Source organism: Mycteria americana, chromosome 1 (genome assembly GCF_035582795.1).
Source record: "Mycteria americana isolate JAX WOST 10 ecotype Jacksonville Zoo and Gardens chromosome 1, USCA_MyAme_1.0, whole genome shotgun sequence".
NCBI lineage: Eukaryota > Metazoa > Chordata > Aves > Ciconiiformes > Ciconiidae > Mycteria > Mycteria americana.
Window position 1 is genome coordinate 11577943 of NC_134365.1, and position 12166 is coordinate 11590108.

At 36.2% G+C, this 12166-nt stretch overlaps 1 protein-coding gene across 6 annotated transcripts in view; it reads left to right on the top strand.

Moving 5' to 3' along the window:
* CACNA2D1 (calcium voltage-gated channel auxiliary subunit alpha2delta 1) overlaps window positions 1-12166 on the top strand; it is a 434905-nt gene that overhangs the window by 317924 nt on the left and 104815 nt on the right. For all 6 annotated transcript variants that reach the window (XM_075489919.1, XM_075489999.1, XM_075490084.1 and 3 more), the window contains exons 8-10: window positions 6216-6285; window positions 6842-6892; window positions 7958-8057. In XM_075489919.1, the coding sequence (XP_075346034.1) occupies window positions 6216-6285; window positions 6842-6892; window positions 7958-8057 (221 nt within the window). The remainder of the gene's footprint in view (window positions 1-6215; window positions 6286-6841; window positions 6893-7957; window positions 8058-12166) is intronic.

The window sequence follows — 12166 nt, forward strand, 5'->3', positions numbered from 1 at the left end:
AGTTGTCCACTTCCTTGTTTTGTTGATATCTGGGAGGAAAGGACATGGGCTGACATGATTTGGATCTAACCATACTCATGATATGGAAAATCTTACAATATGTTTAGTTGTGGCTCATTTTGCAAAACTGATGTGCTGAATGTTGTGGTTGTGCAAGCAGATCCACCCAGTTACAGGATAATGCATTATTTCTAGTGAGTTAATGAAATTGCAGCGAGCAGCCCACCATAACTTCATGCTGAAGTTCCTACCATCTCTGTGTTTTTCTAATACAAATTGAAATCTCCTGAATTTGCTCTTATGGGAGGAAAAAAAAAACCCAAGCCCAAAAACCAAAACAACAAAACCATCTTGTAGCTTCTGTACCTCTTCTCCTCAGGTTCTAAGGATACTCCAGCCCCCTTTGAGGGAATGGTAGTTGGTCCAGGTGAAACCAACGTGAGCAACACTCTTATTGAGGATGAAATTCAGTTTATACATGCAGAAGCAGAAATATTTGCCTCTGAACTGGGATAACACAGAGTCATTTGAGAGGTTAATTTTAAGTTGCAGACTGCAGTATGTGTTACTGGTTCAAATCGCTTTCATTTCTCTTGGCATACTGGGATCAATAAAGCAATGCATTTTTTTACATGCAGACTGTTCCCATATAAAACTCATTGCTGAACTGATCTGGGATGAAACTGAGCCCAGTATTGCCCATAACCACATAGGTAATACATTCTGAAAAAACACCTCTGTGAGATGATTATCCTCTCCTTTCTGTATAGTGATGGTGCTATAAAAGTTACAGAGGACATTGCACAGAGCTGTCTGTGTGAGGTTTTACCTGAAGATAATTTGAGCTCTTGGCAATTTTAAGTCATTATGTGACTAAAATAGTTAAGAAGTGGCTGCGTTCAGTCTTGACTGAACATTTTCTGTGGTAGCATGGAGCTGGTCAGGAACAATCTCTGCCTTGGGCGGGGTAGTACTAATCGGTTATTAATCCAAGACATCATTGTGATATAAATATCCTGAATTTTAAGTATAGCAGTGCAAAACACTTTATGATGATTGCTGTTAGGGGTTATTAAAGTTACAGCTGTTTATTATTCTTAACTACCATGTCTTGTCACTTTTCACCTTTTACTGAAAAAACCCTAAGTAATTCTGCAAAGGTGCTACTACTACACCAAAATTCACGTGACTTCTTTCTGAGTAGTAAACTGAAGAATACCACGTTTCCCAACTAGTGTGGGCTATCGCATACCTGAATGCAGTTTTGTTCACAAAAGTTCAGTAAAAGATGAGAAAAAATATGAAATGAAACCAAGAGCAAAGTATAAGCTGTAGGTTGCACCTTTTCTCCATCTGAGGAAGACTTTACTGAATCTGGCACAGGGAATTGAATAGTCTGTGGTTATGGATGTTTTGAATATTCACATTAATGTTTATTTGAGAGATAGCAAGGTAAAAATCAACTTGAACATGTATTTGTTTGCCTAACCTAGTAAATTCTATATTGAGGTTGACTACCTAGTAACCCTCTGAGAGGAAAAGGTATGAAGTTTGAGTCAGAATAAGATGATGCTGTCTGGGATTTGATAATTGGCATTTGTTACCTGTCTTACTATCAGCTTTTAGCCTCTTCCCCCAAATGTGCTACAGGGATGTAAAGCTGTTAGTAATTCATCTGTGCCTCTTTGTTCCTTGCACATGTACACCTAACCAGCAGAGCGGGGCAGATGTAACTGAGGTCTCATTCAGCAGGACTTTCAGGAGGGCCTCCCCCATGACACTCACCTGTGCCTCTGGAATCATCTCATGAGTTAAAAATGGGCAGATGTAGCCAAGGTTTCCCTTTCCTGAGGAATACTTTCATTTAGGCTTTACCTTGTGACAACCTCTGTACTGCATGAATTGATTTTGTGTGTAATCAACAAAACCGAGGATTTCCACCCTACGTGTGCAGAGCATGCCTTATTCTTGCTTGAAATGTAGCCAGGCCTATATCTCCATAATGCAAACAGCAGAAGTGGGAGGGATATCAAATCCAATGAATAATTTATAAAATATCAAATCTAACCATATGCCAAACAAGAAGATCATCAAAGGAGAACATGACTAAAGCCTAATGTATGCAACAGAGAACTGTGTAGTGGTGACATAGTTCAAAGATATTAGTATGCAATGATGAAACAGGGTGAGGCTGACTTCTTCAAGACATTCGGTGAGCCAGGTTCCAAGGCATCTGATTAAAATGCATGCTTTAAACAGTAGGTTATATAAATAAAACTGTAAATCTCAAAATCCTCGATCTTCAATTTTAGTTTTTTAGGAAAAAGCGTAATCATCTTTTTGTGTATTTCATTTTGCTTTCATCTTAGACAATATAATGGCTTTTGTCAGTAAGATGTAAGCCAGTTTCCCCAAATGGCTTTATAGCATGTTCTGTATATGGACCAAGGCAACGCATGTCTTTTTCAGTGGTCTCCATCCCTTCTAATTATTTCCTTTATAATTATAAATGCACAATTACTTATTTTTGTATAGAGAACTTTTCTCATCTTTTAAAAAATGATTTTTTAAAAGATGAAATCAGGGTAAATTAAAATTATATCATTGCAGATCAAATGTCCTAAGGGAATTTCAGTTTCCTAGTAATAGCAATTTCAATAAGATCCTTAAATACTCAGAACATAACCAAAGCCAGTGAATAGATTTGAGACCATTCAAAGACATCTAAAATTAAAAGTGTTAATCCAGAGAGAGTTTAGGATGAATGAGTAATTTAGTCATGTTAATTCTTGAGGTTGAAAAGGGAATTCAGCACTTCTTTGGTGTGAATGAAATTTTCGATACTAAGGGCTGAGTCCTTATTTATGTTTAGCCATGCAGAGACTTACTACTAGATAATGTAAACTGTTGTAGAAAACATCATAAAGATCAATAGAACTAGTTTTCTCAGTAAATATTTTATTTCTTAATTAGCGTTTGTATGATCCAGCACTCATTAATATCTGATGAAAAATTTTGTAGTCACAGCATAAATCCAGAAAAATTTCCCCACATGGAAACTTAAGCATGTAGGTGCTTGTTATATTTGTCTCAACAGAAGGTAATATATTCATTAGGAAAAAAAAAACTTATTGACATGTGGCACAGAAAATACTAGCTTAACGGCATGGTAAAGAATAATATTTTTAAAGACCTTCTCCAGATCTCTCTGAAGCTCCTGATGATCTTTCCAGGACTGTGCATACTGAAAGGGCCAAGCTAGTGAAAGAGAAGTTGCAGAATTTAGCTGTTGTGTTCATCTCCCAAAATGAAAAACTGTAAGTGTTACCATTCACAGTAATCTCCAAAAGGAATAGATAGGCTGTAAGTAGTGTGCTGAGTGGTTTATTCACAGTTTCTTTTGTGGGCTAAGGGTATAACTGGAGCATTGTAATAGTTCATCATCTAGTTCTGGTGAATGTCTTCCCTTCCATTGTCCTTCTTAACTTACTAATATAGATGTAGCCTGAAAGGGACAGTTTGAACTTTGTTGCAATCCAGGAAGCTACTGAAAAACTATGGTAGAACTGAGTGCAAGGCTTAGCTGCTCGAGTCTTAACAGAAGGACCTCCTCTGAAGAGTGATTTGGAAAGGTTTGTTTTCAGAGCCTTCATTTTATTCTGTCTCAACAAGAAGTTTTGAGCATTCTCTGCATAAAGAGAGGGAAAGAAAAGGAAAAAAAAAAAGTAAAAAAAGCATTGTTCTGGTCTGTATTCCAGTTAAAAAACCCCAGCTTTTGTTATACAGAGCCTTTTAGTGCTTTTGGAAATATGAGGGAAAGTTTCAGGTATATCGAATTTTATTATTTGATGTTTCCTCACAAGTTTAAGTTAGTATTAATTTTGCCTCTTCATGTTTGTGAAAGATTTGCCACACTATATTTGGTCTAAAGGACCCAATTGTGAAGTGTGTTCTGTCTAGGCAACTGGTGTTGACCTCGAGGAAATTCTGTGCTTACTTGTCAGGTGGTATTATGTTAACATACGTTTATAGCTCTCAGATTTTGCAGAATAAGGTAGCTGGATTATTTCTCCTATTTTCTTCTGTTACACAGACAAAATTTAACTTTAACCCATATTTCTGTAAATTTTAGTTCAGAATTTAGAAAAGTTAGGTTGTAGTTCATAGTATGTTAAGTAAGATACACTATCATCTTCTTGAAGGTTATGATAGATAAATTGTAGCTAAATGTTCATGTGATGGTTTTCAGTAGATAATTTATGTTAGCTAAGGACCTAATCTGTTATTTTGTGAGCCTTTAGAAAATTGATTCAATTTTCAATTAATACCTGTGTCAGTATCTGCTGTTATAGCAGAATATGATGATGTTAGAAGCACTCTTCTTCAGCTTCTGTGTTCAAATTCTCTTTGAATCACCTCCATTTGCTTTGGAGAATGCAGTTAAGGAGTTGGACTTATCTTTTATATGAAAAAAATACCATTAAAAAAAAAGAAGAAATTTAATTCACTTCTTAATGGAGATTGCTAAGAGTTATTGTCACACTAGCAGTGTAAATTACATTTTATTGGTTGTTTTGGAAAAAATCTAGATGCATACAGTCAAATAATTCTCAGTTTATGAAGACTGTTCAACATATGGGTTGATTAAGAGGGATGGATTTGATGGGGCATAGCCCCTTATTGGATGTTAGCGGAAAGACTGAAAGTTTGGGCAAAGATATAGCAGTGTTGGTCAGTACCTTGATTTATATTTGCTATTTTACCTAAACTACTCATAATACAAACTGAAATGAGTACATTGGATGCAGATTTTGCAAGTCTCAGGGAATGTATTTTAAGGATGGATTTTCAGATGGAATTATAATGGATGGGTTAGTCCGGATGGACACAAAAAGTCCATGAATGAACATGTGTTAACCATGGCTTCAGGCTCATAAAACACTGGTGAATTTAACCTGTGCATACCTAGGTAATGATACTTAAGTTACAAATTTGACATATACCAGTCTCAAAAATTCTATTCTCTCATTTCTGGAAATTTCAAAGATCCTTATCCCTTCGGATCGCAAAGGACCTGTCAGGTGGTCTAGTCTGAGATGATAAACAATACTGGTATAGCGTCTGAGATTCTTCTGCTGTGCAACAATATGCAGTGTTTTCTGGGGCTGATAAATCTATACTGATAAATGTTTTGTGGGTTATGCTCTGTTTAAATATTCTGGTAACTGATGTGCCAACTCAGGTTATGGTCACTTAGGAAAGGGTTCATTTAGTAAAATAAAAAATAGGCAGCTGCTCCAAGCTGGTGGCTTCTTTTATATTCATGGATAGAGATATCATAGTTCTTCCCATTTGTCTTAGATGAATGTTTTTTCAGGAAGAATCCTGGAGCTGCCTATATCTTTCTTTATTTCCTAGACAGAAAAATGATTAATGTCAGGAAATAGCTCTCCCAATGCTGTTGGCATACAGTGAGAGAGCAAATTACAGAACATTATTTCATCTCATGTAACGTTTCACATTTTTATTTGTGTTCGTTAAGCTGTCAAATGGTTTTGAAAAGCTCATTTTGTTTTTCAGTAAGGAAAAGATGCCTACCCTTGCTTAAAATTATGGTAAAGCTTAGATTAAATGCTTGCAAAATGTTATTAATCTTAGCATTTTCTTTACAGAGACACAAATATTTCCATCTCATTTTATTTTCAGAAAATACAATACATTCATGTTACTTTTCTAATTTGCATTTTTAAGTAAAGCTCTCTTGAGTCAGTGGATAATTTTTTAGATGTGTAGCTGAGCTTTAGATCAGCACAGTACTATTGTATACAACATCAATTAACTAATAAGTGGTTTTAGAATAAGTACTTTCTTGTCCAAAAAAAAGTTACTTCATATTCTAAAGTACTATGGTTGAAATTCTGGTTCCATTTAAGTCAGTAGTCAATTATAGTCAGTACCTGTTTCTTCAACACTCTTGGACCCTTTAAGGTCTTTATCTATATATAGTTTTGTTGCATTATATTGTATGCTCACATATATAGAAGTATATAGGTATTTCAAAAACAGATTACACAAATACGGAATATTTTATCCGTACCAAATGTTGATATTTATATAGTGCAAGTCTTTGATATTGATTCATTATACTGTTGTATTTAAAATACTCAAGGTAAAGTTTTTAATTTATTTTATACAATTATTTTTTTCTTTTTTAGCTTCCCCATGGGTAGATAAAAGTCGAACTCCAAACAAAATAGATCTGTATGATGTTCGCAGAAGACCATGGTAAGCTTTCTTTAAAGGACTGATGCATATATGTCACTTACTTTCTAGATATGACTGTAAAGACAATTTTTTTATGATTATTTATATCTAATAGTCCTTACTTTTAGATATTGCTATTTTCTTTTAATAAAATCAGTTAATTCTTCTGAATAAACAATTTTCAAATCATACTATTTGTTATGCAATATCCACTATAGTGCATCGTACTGCTGCATTACCTGGACCTTTTCATAGGAGGATAACTATCAAATAGGTGTAAAGCAATTAAAAACTTTGATTGTGTGCAAAATCAAATGTAATTCAGATTATTAGATTGAACCATTCTTCCAGACTTTTGCAAGTGTTTACAAATATGTCTCAGTGGTTTAGACTACCAAAAAAATCACTAGACTGGTAAAAGACAGAGAACAGTGGGATTGGTTCTCATGATTTTTTTCTGTAAGGCTCTCAAGGCATAATGTATATTGATACTTGGATTCATACTAGTTGAATATATTCTTTTTAAATTCAAATTTGTTTTCAAATTTGTGTCATTTGTACTGTTTCTTTATTTCAGGTATATCCAAGGAGCTGCATCTCCCAAAGACATGCTTATTTTAGTTGATGCGTAAGTGTTTAATGTCTGGATATTGACATTAGAGGGATAAAAGTACTTAGATATATTGAACAAATCTGTATGCTGAAAAAGGGAGAGGATTAAGAAGTCCTTATATGCAAGGATCGAAAACCTTGGTATGAACAAAATAAATACATAGGAAAAAATAGTTCCAAAAGGCGCAAATCAAACCTGAAAGTTATTTAAACTGGGCACAAGGAAGTGTTTTTTAATCATTTTAATATTATTCTGCTTTCAGCTTCTTAATTATTGCAGTAATCAATTGATAATTTATCATGGGCATGGCAAGATTTGTTGTAAAACACGAACCTAAAAACAAATGACTAGAAGCATTACAGTAGATTTAATCATGATTTCATGAGCTGGAAAGATGAGAATGTGTGCAGACTTCGCATGTTTTACCGTACATATTTAAAAATTGCCAAGTTTGGTTACTATAAAACATTAATAGAAAGTGAGTAAAGAAATTCTTTGCCTTGGCAAGGCTTCCTTTGTTTAGCTAATGGTGAGGGACTAAAGGAAGCATTGAACCTGATGTGTCAGATTGCTTTATGCTGACAAAATTCTTCATAAGAGAATTTGCATTTAATGCTTTCAAGTGTGGTGAAGTGCTTTCATATCAACAGTGAGGTTTATCAACATTTGTTATTTCTGCACTTCAGCTTAGGTTTTGCCTTGAATCAAACAAGCTGTCATTTGGGTATCTGAAAATCTAAAGCTGTAAATCTATGTGTAGCAGTATAAAATGTTTAGAGAATGCATTGGTTGAAGGTAGTAAACTCTCTCAGATTTCTTGAAATTAAAATGAGGAAATGATGTACCATTATGACTTCATCTGAGCCACAAGACTAGGGCTTTGAATGCCAGTTTTGGACTTATTTTTTTATTATAATAATGTGATAACAGTAATGGTGAGTTGGAGAATTCAGGAGAATTATTGACAATTTTAGAGTAAAAGTTGGTGAGAGTGCTTGTTGGTGCTCTGTATTTTCTTTGTATGTTTTAAATAAAATTTGTTAAATTCAACTTTTCTATTATCTTGTGGATTTCTGTTAGGAGCGGGAGTGTCAGTGGATTGACATTGAAGCTGATCCGCACCTCAGTCATTGAGATGTTAGAGACCTTGTCTGACGATGACTTTGTGAATGTAGTTTCAGTGAGTATCTGTTCTTTCCACAAAATTTGCATTGTCAACAGAGCCATAAGCAAACTATTTTTAATACCAGATATGAGATACTTGAATGTTAAGCTGCTAAGAGACTTAAAGTGTATTGCAAAATACGGTATTTGGCTTACTGTTTTCTTGTAAAGTATAATGAAAGTCCTAGATTAGTTGCTATCGATAGATTTGAGGGAAGGGCTAATTAGCTACAGTAAACAATGAAGGAGGTAAAGCAAAAGTCATTTAAACAAACATCTGTGTAGCCAAATTCTCCTTTCCAATATATTATTCTTGTCTGTGTAGAACGTCTTCTATTTGATTGGTATATGCAAATTCTCTTGAAATAATTGGTGGGTTTATATTTTGGTATGAGATAAAATGATCCAGAGAATGTAGGGGGAGGTTCCTTCTTCCAAACAGCAGATGTTTGAGTTGCTTGTGTTAATTGATGCATGATGACAGAAGATGTACCACCTTACATCTGACCTGCCAAAGAGGTGCTCCTGAGAAGTTCTACAGTTAGCAGTTTGATGGGTAGCAAAGCAATTTTTCCCATAATAAGTAACATAATAGAGGGAAGGATCCGTGAAGGAACTTAAAAATGCACATAAATTATGCATACAGAGACAGCATATGTGATGTGCAGGTCAGAGGGTTATTAGGAGGGTAGGATTTTAAGGATTGCTAAATGAAGGAGATGCTGGCTTTTTCGGGACTGGCTTTTCAGCAGTTGAGGTCTTTCAGAACATGGTCTGAAACTTTAGTACTACATGTAATTTCTCCACTTCAAACTTGACTGCCAGACTTAAAACTTCTGTTTCTGTATGACAGAGTTTTAAAATAGTTCTTTAAATTAGTTTTGGTGGGTTTTTTAAATGGCATTTTGGCCTTTTTAATACTTGGCTGGAATTTAAAGTGCAAATTCCTGGTTTTCAAGAAAGCTGAAGGCAAGATGAAATAGATTTGGGGAGGGGGAAGATGGTATGGGCAACTTTCAGTTTTCAGGCTGATACCTTGGATGTCATGCTCTAGCCTTGGGCAAGGCTTTTTTGTTTTTTATTACGCTGTTGAACTGTAGAGCTTTGATTCTAAGGATTTAGGATGGGAACATTGACATACTCTTAATGACAAGAGACAGCCTGCGTGGTGAGTAACTCTGGAACGATTTTGGAGGCAATTTTCAACTTCTACAGATGTGTTGTAGCCAGCCTGCAGGGAGAAAGACCTGAAATATCATATCAGAAATCTCTTTGAACACCACTTATTGCTTCATCACGTGCTGTCAGTCTAGCTAGATCTTTCTCCAAGTAGTAGAGAGAAGCTTTTATGCACAATGGCGTTTCCTTTGTTAACATTTTTAATAGTCCACTATTAGATGGTTTTCTTTAGTCTAAACTGCAGTGAAAAAAAAGAAACTAATTTTTTAATTATTATTATTAAAGGAAATAAGCTTTTCTGTAATGACATTAGAGAGATGAAATCTTGTTGTCAGGTTCACTATTTAAAAAAAAAAAAAAAAATCTAATCCTAAACTGCTGGAAATTGATTACTGCATTCAGTGGAGCTATGCTAGCTCATGCCATTGGAAGATCTGGACCCCAGCTACCTCCTGATTTACACAGCTTTCCAATCTCTTTCCTTCATTTACTCCCAGCTGACCAGAAACACTATATCTCGATGCTAAGCCTTCCTTAGGCTCAGGGTATTTTATTAGATAAGGTTCAATGTTATTTTAGCAAGGCCCCAAGCTTGGGATTTGTGTCAAAAAAGGACTAGAAATCTTTGAATATTTTCTACAGTACATTTTCCCAGTGGTTTGTAACTTGCAGTATGTAAGGACCTTTCTTCTTTGAATGAACTTTAGAGGCACACATCAGATATTTGACTGCAGAACTGAAGAGGACTTTTTGGTCATATTGCATTCATCCTCAGAGGAAGGCAATACTCACAGAAATAGACATAGTAGAACGTGACATCTCTAAATCTTTTATAAAGTGCTATTTGGTGTTGTGCAGTTATCATTTAAAAGTACATATTAGATCCTTTCGGTATTGCAATTACTTATGTATAACCTATGTTTACATGTGTTCAGATGACTTATGTATTGGAATTGTGGGAGACATTCTATTCTGACATTTTATTTCTCTAACAGAAAGGGAATCATATGCTATAGATAGGAAACAAATTGTTGTACTACTACAAGGCATTCTTTAAGTGAGAGAAATGAGAAGTGAGAAGACTTCGGAAGGGAGAGCCACCCTGCAGGAAGACCTGGATAGGCTGGAAGAGTGGCTGGAAGAGTGGGCTAACAAGAAACTTATGAAGTTCAACAAGGACAAGTGTAAGGTCTTGCACCTGGGAAAACATAATCCAGGAGTGCAGCACAGGCTGGGATCTACCCAGCTGGGGAGCAGCTCTGTGGAAAGGGACTTGGGGGTCCTGGTGGACAAGCAGCTCAATATGAGTGAACAGTGTGCTGCTGTGGCAAAGAAAGCCGACAGGATGCTGGGTTGCATCAACAAGGGCATCCCTAGCAGAGATGAAGTCATTATCCCACTCTACTCAGTGCTTGTCAGGCCACACCTGGAATACTGTGCTCAGTTTTGGTCCCCGCTATACAAAAAAGATGTGGACAGGCTGGAGAGGGTCCAGAGAAGGGCCACAAAGATGATCAAAGGACTGAGAAGCCTGCCTTACGAGGAAAGGCTGAGAGAACTGGGTTTGTTCAGCACTGAGAAAAGAAGGCTTAGGGGAGACCTTATCACCATGTTCCAGTATTTAAAGGGTGGCTACAAAGAAGGTGGAGACTCCCTTTTTACTAGGAGTCCCATGCAAAAGACGAGGGGTAATGGGTACAAGTTACTCCTGGGGAGATTCCGATTGGACGCAAGGGGAAAATTTTTCACAGTGAGAACAATCAGCCATTGGAATAATCTCCCCAGGGAAGTGCTGGATTCCACAACACTGGACACTTTTAAGATTTGGCTAGACAGGGTGTTGGGCCATCTTGTCTAGACCGTGTTTTTGCCAAGAAAGGTTGGACCAGGTGATCCTTGAGGACCCCTCCAACCTGGTATTTTATGATTCTATGAGAGAAGTGAACACAGAAATTTAGTCGTCTTTTTAGTTTTTTAGCTTTTTAATTTTTTGCTTTTTTTATTTTCCAGTTTGCTCATTTTTTCCACAGTCCAGCCAAAGCCTCAAACCAAAGTTGAGCATCAGAGGTGACACTGCTTAAGAAGGTGATATATCATCATGCTCAGTATTATTTATTCTTAAGATTATTCACAAAAGCATATATACAGGCCTAACTTTTATAAAGCATTCATCCACTGCAAAGTTGGTTACTAGTTGCTGTGCTGTTTTCACGTATGTTGCTTTATTTTTATGTTTGATATAGATATCTTGACACTTGAGGTAAAACAATACATTAGAACGATCATTATTCTGATCATTCAGTTAAATCTTTGAAAATTACATATATGACGTTCATTTAGGAGGACTTCTTAGAAGGTCTGAGATCTCATCTTTATTCAAATATTAAATTCTTCATTGTACTTCTTAGTTTTTTCCCAGTTATTCTTCCTTGTATACCTTTGGTGAAAAGCTTGATGATTTATTAGGTTTATGCACTGTGTTAAAAGGCAGATGGTTCATTAATTCTTGTCTAATTTTAAAATAACCTCATTTTTCTTTTTTTCTAAATGATCTGAAGATCATATGGAGATATGGTGATACACAAAAGATCATCCAGTCACAAGTGGTGTTGTTCCCCAGGGCTCAGTATTGAGGCCAGTTCTGTTTAACATCTTTATCAATGATCTGGATGAGGGGATCGAATGCACCCTCAGTAAGTTTGCAGATGACACCAAGTTGGGTGGGAGTGTTGATCTGCTTGAGGGGAGGAAGGCTCTGCAGAGGGATCTGGACAGGCTGGATCAATGGGCTGAGGTCAATTGTATGAGGTTCAACAAGGCCAAGTGCAAGGTCCTGCACTTGGGGCACAACAACCCCATGCAACGCTACAGGCTTGGGGAAGAGTGGCTGGAAAGCTGCCTGGTGGAAAAGGACCTGGGGGTGTTGGTTGACAGCCTCCTGAATAT